Genomic DNA, 17,980 nt, shown 5'->3' with positions numbered 1-17,980 from the left:
TGCACCTTTTGATTCCGCTTATGACCTCATAGAAGGTCATGATGGTGTGTGTGTGTGTGTGTGTGTGTGTGTGTGTGTGTGTGTGTGTGTGTGTATATATATATATATATATATATATATATATATATATATATATATATACGAAGATATGACAGGGAAAACCAATGGAAAAATGAAATTACTGAAGTGTTAAAAAAGGGTGTCTAGCCTTAAAACATTTCAAGTTTACTCTGAACCTCAGAACAAATGTCTTTTGAAAACATGTTTGTAACCGACGCGAAAGAAAAAGAAAAACATTCACATTTCTCTACAGGATAATTCACAACTGAATATGAAGCTTCTAAAACGTTAGCTATAAAGTGTCCAAAACAAGAGTATTCCGAACTGCACTCCACACATAGAGACCAGTGTTCATTTTTTCATTTTTCTTGTTGCATTATCCTGACTCAGGCCACAAACTGTAACTGTGTGTATACGCAAAACACCCAAACAGAAATAAATGTTGAAAGAAAGGAATATCCCCTCACTCGATTGTAATGGACACAAGTGCTTTCTTCTGCTTTCGTCCCTCCTCTTCTTTCTCTCTCTCGCCTTCCTCGGGCTCGGGTAGAGAGGTGACAGCAACGGCGTTCTTAGGTTGCTCCGCAGGTGTCCCCTCACCCCCCGCCTCGCCCCCCTGTGCCGCTCTGGAGCCCGGGTTGTGGGCTGGGGGCGCCGGGGGGTGGGGGTCGTAGTTCATTGTGGAGGAGACCTGGGAGATGACGGGCGTTTGGACTGAGGAAGAGGAGGAGGAAGAGGTGGCGGTGTTGGCCGCAGTTTCAAAGGCCTGCTCGGTCATTTCGAAGTGGGCCAGACTCTCCTCCTCCTCCTGCATGTGGCTCAGGTAGTCTGGGAGGAGGAACTCACTGGAGTAGAAGAGAGAGAAAGCAAAAGAGGTTAACTACAGCCATAACCGGATGCAGTCTTCTTCAACATTAAACTCTAGATCTGAGCAACTCAACAACATCGCCTGCCCATACATGCCTTTGGCGTTGACAGGTTTTCTGCTGTTTTTATATACTCTAAATTATTTTTGTGCTAACTGACTGTACAATACAGATGCAGCAGATGGCTGAAAATTCCTTTAAACTGAGGCACTTTAAGTTATTACTCACTATTTAGTTAGCTGAATACATAAGTGAGCATTTCATAACCATCATCAGCTTTCATACTGCTAGAGACAATAAAGGAGAGTTTACACAGTATGATAGGTCATGTTCCACTACCCTTCTCATAATTCCTAAAGAAAATTCAAAATAAAACTTGGACTAATCCTGACATTTAACTGACATTTATCCTTACATTTGTCTCAAAGCTTCATAAAAGCATTTGCAAGACTTCTACTGAATCAGTCCTTCCATACATGGGTCCAAATTTTAAAATGAGAACAATTTCATGTCCTCTGGCACGACCACCACAATCTAAACAGAGGCTCTGCTTACATATTAAAACTTCTGCATGTATTAAAAGTGACCTAGTGAGTAAAGTATCACCATTCAAACTCACATTGTTTTATAAACAGTCATATGCAACAGTTAAAAACCAAAAACTGCTCAACAAATTATGTATTGTTCGTATTTTAAGTGAAAGTAAGTTAACACATCCTCTACAGAGAGCACACCGAAATATGACATTTTCTGCTAATTTTAGTGCACAAATTCTATTTATTTGCTGAGTTTTACACATCAGAAACATAAAAGAATATAAAAAAAAAAAACATAAAATTTTAAATTTGTCATAACCTTTGCACCAGCCACATTAGGCTTTATAATGTTTTCCCCCCAATATGTAAACTTCTGCAAATAAACAGTTCATTCATTAAAATATGCAAAAGCGTGTTCTCTGTAGAAGACTTAGAAAACCAATAACACATGTAATTTGACCAGAAGTGCATAAGACTGTTCGGTTTGATGATTTTTTGTTACATTATAATAATCTTTGTATTACAATTATTACGCAAGTTCTAAATACACAACAAAGAGTGAGCTAGGAGGAACTAAGAGGTAGGAAATGTTCTTGAGGTGGAAAAACATCAGCTACGGCTTTACTGACTCAAAAGGTTCAGCAAGTTCACTGTTAAAGGAATATGCCAGCGTTTTGCCACATATGCAGCATTACAGTTCATTACTGCAGACAATTTCATAACGTCTGCCTGTACTTAGCAAAAGAACAGAAAACCTTTTTCCACTTGAAACACATTTATAACAGAAGCCAATGGGCAGGTGCTGAAGAACTTTTCTAATTACTGGGAAAGGCACCAAAATGATTGTCTGTGGTCACCGACTCCCTGCTACAGATGCGGCAGGTGGAGATTAGGCTGAAAAACGCTAGAATATTCCTTTAACGGTTATCAGACTCCCACATTCTCTCCTCCACTCTGAGCCTGGGGAACACCTGGTTTCAGCAGGGAGACGTGGGGTAGACAGCGGCTGCTTCTCGTTATCGCAACAGAGAAACACGCATCAGAACACAATGCAGCCACGTTCTCTGCCTGCCAGCAATCTCTCACTTTTTCTTTCTTTCTCTCTCACCCACTCTTTCTCTCTCTCTCTCTCTCCCTGTGCTTCTGAGTGCGTGCCAAAGCATTGCCTCATTCCTGCAGGCCTGGTCAGCTCAGACGTTGTTTATTTGGGCTGGATGGGGCAGTGAGTGAAAGAGAGAGGGAGAGATGGATGAGCGAAGAAAGAATGGGTACATATGTGCGAGGAGCTCAAGGCTCAACATCTCCACGAATGAGAATGAGGATTCTCAGGCATTATATCATGCTGGCTGAAGACCAAGTGACCGTCAGATGTCGACTGTGAACTTTGTTAGGCTACCACTAAGCCGACAAGAATCCGCAGAAGTTGTTTAGAATAGCAGTCAATGAGAATTCTCTCAAAATTATTCATACTTTATTTTTAGCCATAACCTTCATTCCCCAGTGACCTGTTCAGATCTGTCAAAGGAACAGGGTTTCCCTGCATAATCCAACTCTTCCCAACACAATGACGCTTTTCCCAATAAAGCACATTTCCACATAAAACATAATTCACAAGCAGTCGAGCCCCAAACTTGAAACAGAACCTATAACTGTTCAGTTGTTTCAATTTTAATAAATACAGATTTGCATACAGGGAACTCGCTTGGCTAGCGCTTCCTGAAGAATATGCAGACTGTGACAGAAGTGATAGAAGGCCTACGTGATGTTCTGGGACACGAACCACATTAGGAACATGTGTGAGCATGAGTTTCCAGGGATAAGACAACAGGATCACCCAAGGGTAAGAATGTCTACGACCTATCAAACACTTTTGTGAGTGAGTCAGTAAAACGCAATAATGCCTGCACTGTTTCATTGGGGCCTGGATCTGTCAACGAAGCTCGTAACTTATGATCATTATCAAAGATAAAGTAGGGGATAGCAGTTAAGGCAAAGAGATTTCTGATGACAACACCAAATAGTATGCTAATTAGCAAGGTACTACCATAGCCTGCAACCACTTTTAACACAGAGGATAAAAACAAAGAAGTTCAACGAATCAAGATTCATTACGTCGTGAGTGTGTGTATATATATATATATATATATATATATATATATATATATATATATATAGTACTGTGCAAAAGTCAGAGACAAAATGGCCATTATTCATTTTTTAAGGAGATATTTCTGATGAGATAACCCACTTACCAACCATGCAACAACCATGCCAGACCTGGTAGACCACTAAACCTGTCCCCATCAGATAAACAGTACTCAAAGCTTTTGAAAGACACAACAAAATCAAGCTCCACTCTTGCTTCAAATCTAAAAAAATACACATTTTTTTCCATTCTTCCACTGTGAGACAACTCGACCCTATGTGTCTGAAAGGATGTGTAGCCATTACTGAAAAAAGGAAAGACAAAAAAAAAAGAAGAAAATCAAACAAAAACTTGATGTTCTCAGAGCAACGAGTCCAGACCTCATCATCACTGAATGTGTTTGGAATTACTTGGATTGTGAGACGCAGAAAACGCAGCCAACTTCTGAGACTGAACTTTGGAGGTGAGGATGAATTACTTGCAGTTTTCTTTAAAAAAGTGAGAGCACACGTCTTTAAAAGAATAGAGACTGTAATTAAGGTAAAGCATGAACACACTAAATTACGAAAATGTATATTATATTTAGTTGTTGAGGCTTCTGTGTAACTGTCTGTTAAATTTACTGTTCCCTGCTTTTTTTTTACTGGTGCTGAAAAATAAAGAATTTTTGACTGGAAGCTAAATAAATGAAGAGTGGTCTCTGACTTTTGCACAGTGCTGCACACACTATCATTCAAAAGTCTGGAATATTCTCAAATATATAAAAGCAGTTGGCAGATATACGTACATTATTATTATATGATTATAAATATGATGCTAGTGTTATGTGTCCAGATGACGGACCCGTAAATGATTGAGCTTTGTGACATCTAAAGTAATATCCAGAACAACTAATGTTTGAAAAGTGACCGATAACTTGAGAAGTGACTGCAAATAGAAGATCACACTATAATACAGGGAGATTCAAAAAGATTCATCCGATTTCAAAAAAGGTTTTTTTAACTTGTAAATCATTACAGAACAATGCAGTAAATTGTAAATGGTTTAAGTGAGCAAAAAGTTTATTATGTAATTTTCCAAGTGCTCAATATGAACCTCCTCCAGCTGTACGGACAACATCAACACTATAGGCAAATTCATCCCATACTCGATTGAGCATGTCGGGTGTCACTGTGTTCACGGCTCTTTCAATGCGATTTCGGAGATCGTCTAGTGTTGGGGAACCAACGACGAATGCTCTGAGCTATTGGAGGTTCACTGCCCACGAAAATCACATCGCACAGTTATGACGGATTCACTCTTACTGAAGTGGAGAACGCAAAACGCTCAGGGGTCACCATCTCCTCGCAGACTGAAGGGAGCCGTCTTCCGGTGACAGTCACAAACTGTGTGACCCCCTCTTTCAATTGGTATGTTATTGGTTCCTAGGCGCCTCATGGTTGTAAAAATATGGTGCTTTGAAATCAGATTAATGTTTTTGAATCCCCCTATATTTATCATATAATAACAACTTGTTCCCAGAATACTTGAAATATTGAATGACATCTAAAAATACCTGACGTCTAGATTATAATACTTAAATCTAAATTATTATTTAATAAGAATAATAATAATAACGTGACAAGTAATTCCAAACTTTTGAAAGCGAGTATATATGTTTTTTCACATCCCGCCTTAGTCACAGCCATCTCAAACCTGGGTGACTAGCTAAGCCTGCATTGATGTTCCTGTTCGCAAAAAGAGTCATTTCTAATTGCGTTCAGCTCCTCCTCACCTGGTCTGGAAGTAGTTTGCTAGCTCTGACGCCTCATGGTTGAGACTCCTCAGGTGTACGATTAAATTGCCGGAGTTGGTAAACATGGCGCCGCATGTTTTGCACTCGTAAATCCGAGGCTTGCGGATGATGTGGCGGGACACCCTCATATGGTGCTTATATTCACCGAAGGAAGTGAATGTGGCGCTACAGATCTGGCACCGGAAACAGCGTTTACCTTCATGCTTCAGCCGGTGCATCTTTAGGGAGTAGGCTCGCGTGAACTTTTTCCCACAGCGGTCGCACTGGAATGGCTTAATGCCTGCCAAGGACAGAACAGGTCAGCGGTCACACAAATGTCACAAAAGAAGGCACTTTTATACCAAAATAACTTTGTTTAATACGTGTGTAGTTTCCATACTACAGTAGAGTTTATTGGCCAAACATAGTCGTTTTACAATGTTTCACAAAAAATGCATGGCTTAGGTCAGTTCATGTTGTTTCATCAAGTCAGTAACAAATTTGGCAAACATAAGAGAGAAATGCTGTATATTGCATATATATATGTGTGTGTGTGTGTGTGTGTGTGTGTGTGTGTGTGTGTGAGCGTGTTTCCGCATAGTTAAATAATAAAGCTGTAAAATAATTCATTCAAAATGGTTGATATGAAATGCTCTGCTCTAGAGAAATGTACTTTCTCAGGAGTCAGAACTGTTCACAGTGGTGATGATGCCTCTAAAGCTCCCTCACAGAAAGTTATTACATGAAATGCTTTCAAATACGCTGCTTGATGCCTGAGACGTTGTTTTACTATAGCTTTGAGAAGGTTTTGTCTTAAAACATAGAATTCATTAATGTGCATGCTGGACACTGTAAGGCAAAATGTTTTTTTTTTCAGATTTAACCCTTTTTTTTAACGATTATCAACACTAAATATAAAAACTCAGATCACACGTGTTGGTTTATTGATGGTTTTAGACAGTAAATAATATGTCTGCATTTGCACTGTAAGTGTCTACAGTGCAAATAGACATATTATTTACCGTGTTACCTCTAGTTCCACCACTGTAAACAAAGTTAGTTCCACCAAGTTTCTCTACAATTAACCATTTTAAATTAAACCACTCTGAATGACTTTGTTTACATCTCAATGATTACATAATGCAGACATTTTGAAAAATCATTTTTAAATATCTTTAAGCAACACTGCGCTTACATTACAGCAGAGTGAATGGCTACAAATTACAGGCAGACTGATAAATCAGTGTGCTGATACTATCGGCCGCTATGAGGTAGTTGCAGATAAATCAGTATCGGTGTTCATAATGACCAGCAAATGACAATTAAAAAAAAAGTAGAGGCGGAAGACAGAGCGTAAATGGAAACATTCACATCAGCCATGCCTGCTTTTGCTGCATTAAATGTGAAAGCCGTTCCTGTCAGGCAAACATCAAAATTAGCCAATTAATTACATTTAATATTATGGTAGTAGAGTGGTGCAGGCTAAGCTGTTGACAAATTGACTGCAGATTTATTTATGAAACAGTATGACAGTTCTAGCGAGTAAACAAACAACGGCCCTACATTTTCTCCCTAACTTGTCGCTTCTAAAAACTCTTTGGCAGCAACATTTACAGCAGCTTATCACACTGTTTATTGCTAAATTAGGTTACCCACAAAGCTAACTGTGATGCTGTGTTTACCAGTAGATAACAACTAACGTTAGTAGGCAGTTAAATTATAGCGTTGAACTTATTCTGCCTAAACGACAAAGCTGAGGTCAGCTCCTTGTTTAAATTTTCCCATTTCCCCTTAAATGGTACAGCAGTTACACCACTAGCCTCAGATGCCGGAACGTAACTGCTGCATCATTTAAAGTGGAACTGGAAAATTCGAAGAAGCAGCTGGCGAACAGGAAGCTGGCTTCAGGCTAGTGCCTAAATGAAGCAATGGTTAATATATCTGTGACTCACATGTCTGTAGTTATTGTAGTCATTGGAAACAATTAAACCAGAGGGGGCACATAAATAAATACGAGCTAAACTAGTATCTAACATGGCTTGGTAACCAGACAAAGTTATCTACCTTCTCTTTCAAATGTGCAGTGTGTTGTAATGGCACTGTTTAGTTAGAGCGCATTGATCTGTTGTGAGGCGTATTCACATCTTGAAAAGGAGTTCTGGTGTAGTTGTGAGTAACATGATATGTTCAGATGCTCCTGCACGTAATCCGGTTAATCATTAAATTCTTTAAATGATAACATGACAGATGTTTATTTATGTTTATAACACTATAGTGAGAAATACAGAAAGTTGCAAGTTTATTTTTAAACTGCATTACGTTACCTTGGTGTGAACTCTGAATACCATTTACCAAACAAAATGGGCTGTAAGATGCTTTACAGACTGGCTGGAATGAAATAACATTAATACTGATCTGGCAAAAATTGACAAAACTGAGCTACATTTGATGTTGCGGCAGTTTTATGGCTCAGTCCGATTTGGCCAGACTCTGAAGACGAGACTACACGTTTGGCGAATGGTATTTGGTTCATTTCTGGCTAATTCCAGGTTGTTTAGGTTCTTCTGTCACAGCTGCCGACTGTAAAGCTTGCTCAGTGGTGATGACAGTTTCAAATGCAATGAAACGAATATAATGTAGACATTTTTGTACAGTTGCCCAGTGTCATCAAATATCAGTTTGAAATACTGGCCAATTAACCATGTATTAAGCAAATATCTGCTGATACTGATAGATTCCGATATCATTGTGCATCCCTAGTTGAAATGTGCTGTGATTCTGGTTGACAGTATTCCCTTTTTTCATACCTTCAAACCAATACTGGCCAACCATGGTCCTGCAGATCTACCTTCCAGAAGAGTGTTGTCCCAACCACAATCTGCCACAATCTGCTCCAGCGTTTAAGATGTAGGTTGGAACTAAACTCTGCAGGAAAGCAGATCTGCAGGAAGAGGGTTGGTGACCACTGCTTTAAACAATCTTGAAGTATTACAGTGGTATACTGTTTTACCAGGGGGTGGTAAATGTCAAACCATCTATTTAACAATTGCAAAATATTAAACACTGCTGCTAACTAGGAGAGAGAAGCTGTTTGGCATTGGCTTAGCTAGCATAATAAAAGTTCTGTTCACCACCGAACATGTTAGATTCTGGATAACTAAAGAGCTGACACAAGTTTAGCTAATAATGATTCAAATCAACCATGGCTGAAGGGGCAGAAAGGTGAAATTAAACCTGTTCCGTGGTGTTTGGATCTGTAGCTGTAACATTAGCTTAGTGAGCAGGCTACAGACCCAAACAGTGCCACATACCACAGTACAGGTTTGATTCTGACTAACTGAAATAAGAATGTATTATAAAAACTAAATGTCTGAGAGAGCAAAGGTTGAGTGTTATTACAGTGACAAAAAGCTGAAATTTAATCTGCTCTGTTGTGTGGTGTTTTGGTTAGCAGGCCAGACATGCCACACACCACAGCACAGGCTTGGTTTCAACTAAGTGTTGTTAAAACGACACCCATTTAGAAGATACTAACGAGAGAGCAAAGTCAAGTGAAACTGAAGTCTATTCGATTTTTTGGTGTGGCTATCATGTTTGGTTTTTCCTGGCTCTGATTTTTTCCCTATTTCTATTAGTACCACCGCTCAGTGATTCCCCACACCACCAACCAGTGAGCACACTGAAAATATAAATGGGTGGAATGTGTTTATTTGGCCATTCAGACATGGAATAAAAAATTTGGCATGTCATGATCATAATCATCATCATTTTTATCACGGTGTACCTTATTATCGCTATACGACCCAACCATGGCCTTGGTGCACTGTCGTCATATCCGCATTCAAAACTACACTCTGAAATCGGTATCGAACTCTAGAACTCTAGCTTGAAAAGCTAAACTTGCTTGCATTTTAGCAACAAGGCCACATAAGCAGCCAGTAGTTGGGGAGGTAAGTGTTCTTCACTGTAGTGTAAATGCAGTGCAAGGATGGGCAATAACTTGAAGGCATTTTCACAGTAGGCATCACAATGCCATGATTTTTTGATTGGTCTAAATATATCATCTTTATGACAAAATTTTATATATGCAGTTGTTCAGTGCTGACGATCCCCAGAATACACTCAAAAAAGCGTATTGTGACAATGTAATGAAAACAATGTCATATTGCCCCCCCCCCTAACTAGCAGGTCTCTTTCAAAGAGCACCACAGCATAAGCAAAGAGGGTAGGCAAAAGAGACCATACACGACTGCCAATTTCTGATCCCTGTACCTTATGCTGAAGTGTTATGATGAAAGGAGCCTGCAGACAGTAAAGCCAAACAGCAACTAAGTTTCATGTGTAAACTGAATGCCTTTGGAGGATGAATTATGCCCTGGTGCTCTGAAATGCCAGTTATATAAGTGCAGAGGCTCCCTCACCGGAGTGGATGAGCATATGCTGCTTGAGGTTCTGGATTCGGGTGAAGCGGACCCCACATGTGGGGCACTGGAAGGGGCGCTCAGGCCCGTTGAGACCGGGCCGAGCAGAGGGGCTGATATACAAGTGGTATGGGTACTGGACGTTTTCCAGCCTAGAGGAGAAGAGGGGAAAGGAGAGATGTTACAGTAGCAAACATTTTTTTTAAAGTTCACTCATACAAAGTATCTACTGCATTCAAATTCTTAACTCACTTGCCCACCAAACACACTTCAAATATATAGAGCCTAAAGACATTAATACAAAAGGGAATTTCTCCAATTAAAAAAAAGCATAATTCAATAGTTGAGATGTAAGCAAAGTCATTCAGAGTAGTTTGATGTGAAATGCAGCACTGGAGAGACAATGTCACATTTGCAACAGTTGACCAATTAATAGTCTGTATACGGTATCTGTGACAAAACACACTAGTCACTCTAATCTAGCAGTTCTATACTGTTTCAAACAACTAATTTTCCACAAAAAATAACCTATTATGTTTTCAAGCCAGTCAGTCCTGCTGATTTATACTGTGGTATCACAGATCAATTACAATGACAGATCTTCAAGGAAAATCTCTTGCCATGTTATTTGATCATTGAGCCACCTAAAACATAGATTTTCAACTGAACTAAATGTCACCAATTCCAATGTTCAATTAGTCATATTCAACTCAGATTTGTTTTAGTTAGCTTGATTAATAACATAATTTGACTCTGACAACACTAATTTCACTTCTTGATCCATATGACAAATAAGAGTGAAATATTCCTGTCTTATTCTTCCAGGTTGCATAACCTGGGTGCTGAAAAAGCCAAGGACAGACACACTTTTCAAACAATCTGAATATCTTCATTCCGAAAGCCACAAGGTGACTTTTAACTGACTAACTTGTGGCAAATGTTTTGGAATATCTACAAAACGATCTGCTTGAATGTCTGTGAATCGCCAACTTAGCAATTCCTCTGGACTTGTTTTCATACCACCACTGTCTTCTTCCATAGCTCCGTGAAGATCTGTCCAGAGAGGTTTCAAGCTAACATATAACAGGTTTAGTCAGGCATATCAAGTTGTCATATAAAAGTATAAACTCCTCTCCAGAGATGGACAGCTGTGTCTTTTTCTTCCCCTTTTGTTTTGCATCATGACACTTCACTTTTCTTCCAGGTTTCCAACAAAATTCAAGATCCAAGAACTTTCCAGAGGGCCGGCCAACTAGCTTCTGGCCGCTTGGCAAAGAGTCACTGTCCTAATAGCCACGACAATGCCGCGTACGCTTCCACCACATATAAATGAGTATAAGTGAAGAAAGATGGAGACTGTGAGGATGAAAAATAATGTCCTGCCTCAGAGGGGCCTTTTAGAAAAATCGTAAAAGTGAGACATCGTAAAAGGAGACTCCGTAAAAACAACGTAGGTGAGGCCCGTACCTTTCGTCTTCCTCCATGTGGCCGGTGGTGTTTGGAGTGCCCTGGATGGACTGAAGACCCTCAGTGACCCCCTCATCCATGGAGCCTGAGAGGACAAAAAGTCACTTTTATTTTGTCAATGATAAAACAGCAAGCATGACTGAAAGCATCTAAATGTATCACTAAATGAATGACGAGTTGGAGCTTATTTTAGATTAGACTGTTATCCTGTGAACAGTGGCTGCGAGTTGGTAAATATTAAGTGTAAAACGCTTCATATGTCTCCTTTAACTGAGAGTGGGTCATCACGAGACCGCAGATATGGCTAGCTGTTCAGAATAATACTGACTGCTGACTTGGGAAATGCTAACAACACCAAAGGATATGTAGGTATAGTGAAGCACAGAAATGAAACTAGCTATGTATTCAATTAGCTCAATTGTGCTTATTAACAGCCCTGACACACATTTAAAACTGAGATTTTCAATTTAAGTGCTGACTCGAAACTAACACAAATTTATTTTAGTTAGCCCCCAAAAAGTCAAATTTGCATGAATGTCGGCTTAGCCTAGATGTAGCCAATAAGCCAAGATATGTTTGGTGTCCAAATTTTGCTTCTTTAGTTTCACACTGGATCTAGAAGGCTAATATTGCTAAAAAACACTAGAAGTCAGTAGTCACCCAAATCTTTCCTATAAATACAACTCCAAAACTTCTCTTAACTCACTCAAACCACTACCAGGTCTGGATAAAGTCACTGTGTACAACAGGTTTAGCGCTAAAATCGGCTCACAGCACACAGGTACGTGGATTACATCTGCAATTTTTGTTATTTCTGTTTTTAAACATATATCTTCAGTCTGAAAATTGTAAATTAACAGTTGTTTATAAAAAAGAAACAACACTAATTGCAAAAGAAATCTGTAGCATCTGCATACCTGCATGTATGCATGTAAAGGGGAGCTGAAATCAGTAGAGGCAGAATTTAGCACAACACCTGTTGTCCAAAATGGCTACTTGCTGTGTTCAGCTACACTGTCAAATTTTGTTCATTTTCATAGTTCACTGTAAGTCATACTGTGCCCTAAACTGCACTGACAAATTTGTGCAAGCTTAACGAAGACCTGAATGTGGTTTGAAAAAAAGTACAGGGCATGCATTTACAGAAAATATCTGGGTGCTTATTGATTTCCATTGTATGTTAGCAACATTAGCCTTGTAGTTCCAACAGTAAACTAAAGAAGCAAATTTAGGGTGAGCGGAAAATTGTGTAAATTTAAAATTTGTCAAACCATTTGTCTAAATATCCAGGACCTGCCAGTAGGTCTATTTTTCACTGTGATAATGCAAGAATAGGTCAAGTTTACATTGTTTTCCATATGAATGCTGTTTTATCTACGAATTCTTCCAGGTTTCTTAAGCTGGCCCTTAAAAAAGCAAGAGCAGGTCTACATTTCAAGCAACGCGAGTACCTTCATCCCAAAAGCCCCAGGATGACCTTCACAGGACTAACTTTGAGCAAAAGTTTTGAAACCATTAGGCCTACTTGAAATCTACAAAGAGATCTGTCCCAACTTCCCCATAATCTCATAACCAGCCCGCTGTTTAACTAAATTTGACCAAAGACTTCAGTGTAATTAATCATGGCTAACTCAGATTCACTTGATTAGTAACATTTTTTGACTGAGCATACCTATAGATGAAGACTGGGGGCTGATGAGCAGATCCTCCTGAGCATGCTCGCTGCCTGGAACAGTCTGCTGATCACTAAGGGAACTGTGGGAGGCGCTGACTGGCTGTGAGGCCTCTTCATGCACTTCTTCATCGCTCAACCTTTCCACCTTCACTTGCACATCCTCCTCTTCCTCTTCTACCACAGCTGTCCCACCCACACCCATCCCACGAGGGCCCTCGCATGAGAGGTACTCCACTAGTGCCCGACCACTTGGGTCCTGCCCGGACGCACCAGCAGACTCCAGCAGCCCCTCAGGTAGCTTGGCCTTCTCAGATGCGAAGCGGCGATCCACGCCGAAGGGGTAGGTCCAGGAAAAGGCCAGGGAAGGCTCAAGGGTCTGTGCAGAACTCTCGGGGAATGAGGACGAGGAAGGTGAGGGGTTGGGGACTTGTGGAGAGGAAGAAGAGGCTGGCTGTGGGCTTGCAAAACCTTTGCGCTTACGACGTGACTCACGGCACACAGGGATCGGTCGCTCTGCCACGCTGCACTCTGATGACACTGGGGAAGGCGAGAGGGCATCCAGGGGTGCGAGGGTGCAGCCTGCAGCACCTTCTGGGGCCTCCTGTGGGCGATGGAGACTTGCAGATGCAGCACTGCTAGCAGCCCCAGCAGACGAAGAAGCATTCCACAGGATGCTGGACTTCATGAATTCGGAACAGGTGTTGGCCACCGCAAACATCTGCATGTAGCTGGCTGCAGCAAGCACATCGATGATGTTCTCTGTGCTGATGGAAAGCGTGGAGGTGTAGGCGTACTCCAGCAGGGGAGCAAAGCCAGCCACCGTCACGTGATGAAGGTCCAGCACAGGTTTGTCATCCTCAGCCCCAGCCTCTTCCTCATTGAGCTTACCTGAAAGCTTGGCCTTCAGGAAGTCGCTGCAGCAGGCCAGCACTACCTTGTGGGCAGAGAAGAGCTGGCCTTGGACACGGATCGTGACATCACAGAAATGGCCTTCACCACGCAGGGCATTGAGCTTGTCCAGCAGCTCCTGGCTGTGACTCGGGGAGTTGTGGGTGAAGGTCTTTACTCCCATCCTCACTGCTGACTAAGGATGGATTTCCTGTGGGAGAAAAGATGATGTTAAAAAAGCACTGCAGGCCTACGGAATATATGTTGCCCGTTTTTTTAGGTACACAGTTTTGTTTTCCATGCACAAGTTGTGTTAGTCAAATTCTAGCCCTTCATCAGTGATCAGTTTCAAGGCAAATGGTGAATGAATATTTTCGGTCAGTGGCCTATTCTTAACCCAATTACGTGTCTAAAAAAATGCTGTTGGCTCTGATACATTCATATTAGCACAACACCCACTAACATGTCACTATCATGTTATTTGGCCAGTGGCGGTCCATTTCCATTGATGGATGGAGTAGAGCAGGGGTGTCCAATCTTATCCGCAGAGCGCCGGTGTGGCTGCAGGTTTTCACTCCAACACAGCAGGAGGTCATCTGATGAAATGTTTGAAGACTAAGACCGACTGATTAAACAAGTAGAATCAAGTGTCCAGCTTGTTTGGAGGGAAAACCTGCAGCCACACCGGCCCTCTGCAGATAAGACTGGACACTCCTGGAGTAGAGGATGGCTGAAAAATTGTGCAATACAAGGCTATATAAGTAACTGTAAACCTACAAAGTGCACCTATGTAATATATAGGTCTGCAACCCCCACCACAAGTCTGACCGGCAAGTTTTAGGCAGGGCGTGGGACAATTTTTCACAGGCAATATTAGGCACAGGTTGGACTCAGGAATCTATAGCTGCGTTTGGTATAGTTTCATAGTTTAGGATGAATGTGCCCCTGCGTAAAACCAGGGATGAAGTTCAACAGCACATTAGTTGCAATCGCACCATAGATGATGAGAGGGCAGATCTTTCCCCTTGCTTATTAAGCTGGCACAAAGTGTATTAAGCATTTCTGCAAGTAGCAGCAGTATCGTGAACTTTAGTGCAGTGGGGCTAACAGCTGATCACCCTTTGGTTGCTGTTCTTTGCCAGGACCGATTGGCAATTCTAGAAAATAAACTGATAGTAAATACTGTTAGTGTATTACAGATGTGTAAAGTACCAGTTTATCACAGCATCACATTTTCCTTTAATCAAGCTCTTAGTAAGAAACCAAAGCAACATAAAACGGCATCTGTGATAATTCATGCAAGTGCGTACAAGCGAGTCTAGGCTGAGTGAGCTGATTAGGCAAAATCCTTTCTCTGAAGCACTTGCAGAGGCTGAGTGTGTGTGTGTGTGTGTGTGTGGTGGAGAGAATGAGAGAGCTGTTCACTTTAGTTACATTTTTAATACACTGGTCTTTATGGCTCAATTTCAAGCAGAAATTCTTATGACAGCAAGAGAAAATACTACCACTCTAAAATGACGTAAGCGCTGTGGAGTGGATGAATTTCAGATTATGTACTTCTCTCATAGCCCAAACAAACTTTCTAGAACCAACATCTGCCCAGCCAACACCTCTGCCCAGATCGTGATGACACTTCATTGAGCCTTGGACAAAAGCTGGGATGTACTAAGCAGGCCTCTTTCTTAGTGCTCCAAGAAAAAGACAAACCGCAGTCCCTGAAGCTGCAGTTAAAAGTTTACAATTAGCTTTTTTCTCTGTCACATTGTTAGGGTCAAGGTTAATCACAGTTGAACGATTTGCCAAATTCTTTTTTGATTCGAAATTCGGAGTGTGCAGAAAGGCACGTAGCATTCTTTCAAGGCAGAACCTTTACAAGACACTGGGAAGGAATGGCTGGATAACGCAGGCACAGAGCGAAGTCCCTCTGCTTCAGTGAGGCACAGATCTAAAACACTGGGCAGCCAGTGGACATACTGCTGGGTCAGATACACTCATACTAGCACCCACCAACATCTCACTACCATGTTATTTGGTCAGTGATGGTCCATTTTCATTGATGTATGGAGAAGAACATACTGATGAGAGACTAGATTCAAGACCTTAATGACATTTTTCATGCAGGTGCATCTGAAAAACAAAGGCCAGTCTGCATTATAGTTAAGGGTCTCATATGTCTTCATAAAATCAAACTTTATTTTTAGAATGCACAACGGTGGTTTGACTGATAAAACAGAGAAGTAAATACCTAGTAGAAAAATTAATAAGAACCACAGAGGTCCTACAATCTTCAGATAGAACATCAATTAAGCTACTAAATTTACAGGCCCCACTAACACCTGGAATTAACACGTGTCTTCAGTGATCCGATCTCATCACAGCAGAAATGAAAGATTCTTTCTTCATCTTCTTTACAAGCTCAGTTAGCAGTCCTTGCAATCTACACCTTTCTAACAGCCCTTCCATGTACAAAGACTATGGCACATTTTGGTCTGACAACTAATGCGGTGAGAGACTGATGTATTAACTGAGCATGGCATTCTCACTAGTCATAAAGTCTGATCATAGGTGGTGACTGGAGACGTACTGGAAATTCATGGAAATGCCAGGTGTAAAATGCTTTGTGTCTCACTGTCCACTTGTTGATATCAACATCTGTCTTGTTCGAGACAGATGTTGATATCAGGTATGAACAGGGCTATACTGAACTCCTTACCTGCCATGTTCTATATCCAAAATGCTTCATATGTCCAACACAAATGGCTGTTAACCAGATCTTTTTCTGACAGTTTTCTGATAGACTTGATACTAGTCATGCACTTATGTAGCAGATCTTTCTTCTATTCAACCTAAATGTTACTTTATCTTTCCAATAGCGCACATAGTGGTGAAAAAATTAACTTAATCTATAAAGACCAAAGTTTTATAACTTAGATTAACTTAGATCAAACCAAGCAGTACTTTTATAACAGCAATACTTTTATAACAGTGGCTTGACTAATGACAAAAACAAGTTTACAGGTATCTGAACATCAGTGAAAACCACTTTCAGGCAGACTATTCATTCAAATGTTGGGATAATGACAGATTGCAGCTACCTTTATCAGATAATGATCACTCTAACTAAATGAAAAAGCTGCGTTTGTATAAACACTCTTCAGCTCTAACTCCATGGACCTATCTGTGAGGCTCCGAGCAGGCCTGTTGTAGGCAAAGTTGAAGGGGCGTGGCTCTACACACGAGTTGCTTTTGTTTATGTGCTCAGAACGCGCGCTCACGTTTATTCCGTTAAAAGCGCACAGTAACTCTGAACATCTGTATGAACACCTGCTTTAACGTACATTGTATTAGCTCAGATAGGTTTTATTTGGTCAATGAGGCGACTGTTGTGGCCAGCTGCAGCCGAAGGGCAGACGAAATTAAAAGCAAATTAAATTTTTTGCTTCGCATTCTTAAGAAAAATGAGCTAGCTAGCCGCTGTAATATTACCAGAAAGTTCTCCCTAAGCGGTGGTAAGACTGCATCCACTAAAAGTGGACAACAAACACTATTTTGGGCTGGCTCCGTTAGCCAGCTAGCTGGCTAACCCGTTAGCTTGCTAGCTATGTGACGCCGACCGTCAAAACCCGAGCTTCCTCCGCGTTCTGGTACCGACATGTTAGGAAAAGGGTATATTAACGTCTGGTTTACTCACCAAATTTATTCAGAAGGAGGATAAATTCGGAGGTTTGGTGGAAAACAACGCGGACATGAAGCTAGCCAGCTGTCCGAGTTAGCGAGAGCTAGCTAGCTTTGGCAGCGCTAGCATATCGTAGGTGGCATTTGAACAAGGAGTTTCCTCCCTTTACAAAGATACCTTCACATTCCGGTATGCTGTTAACTCCGTATATTCCTTGTTCGGACTGAATGCCAGAACCTTCCCTGGATAAAATAATCCAAAAATTCTAAAAGTATTAAAAGTCTTGCCGTATCATATGTTACTGTTTTGGGCCAGCTGCTCTGTCCCAGCATGCCGTTCGTGTGGCGGTGCTTTCTCCAGTATCTGCCCCCTGTATTTTGCCTGACTGACCCCAAAAGCTTTTACTGTCAATAGAAGGTGATTTTTTTTGGGTAAGGCTCGGTATATTGTCACACCTCAAATGAAAATGTC

The 17,980-nt window shown here is 41.0% G+C and overlaps 1 protein-coding gene across 2 annotated transcripts; it reads right to left on the bottom strand.

Annotated features, from left to right (window-relative positions):
* Positions 1-523: 523 nt before the first annotated feature.
* On the bottom strand, positions 524-17,935 carry zbtb44 (zinc finger and BTB domain containing 44). Of its 2 annotated transcripts, none has more exons than XM_036580486.1 (6): positions 17,525-17,935; positions 12,943-14,044; positions 11,271-11,355; positions 9,804-9,955; positions 5,383-5,683; positions 524-905 (listed from the first exon to the last, which is right to left on the bottom strand). In XM_036580486.1, exons 2-6 carry the CDS (start codon positions 14,015-14,017, stop codon positions 524-526), a joined length of 1,995 nt encoding a protein of 664 aa, XP_036436379.1. In that variant the 5' UTR covers positions 14,018-14,044; positions 17,525-17,935. The 2 variants fall into 2 exon arrangements, with proteins under 2 accessions (XP_036436379.1, XP_036436380.1); XM_036580487.1 differs by having other exon boundaries at positions 551-905; positions 5,600-5,683; positions 17,525-17,901.
* Positions 17,936-17,980: the final 45 nt, after the last annotated feature.

This window comes from Colossoma macropomum, unplaced genomic scaffold (assembly GCF_904425465.1).
Source record: "Colossoma macropomum unplaced genomic scaffold, Colossoma_macropomum, whole genome shotgun sequence".
Classification (NCBI taxonomy): domain Eukaryota; kingdom Metazoa; phylum Chordata; class Actinopteri; order Characiformes; family Serrasalmidae; genus Colossoma; species Colossoma macropomum.
The sequence above is the reverse complement of the archived record's forward strand: the minus strand, read 5'-3'. Positions and strand labels throughout refer to the sequence as shown.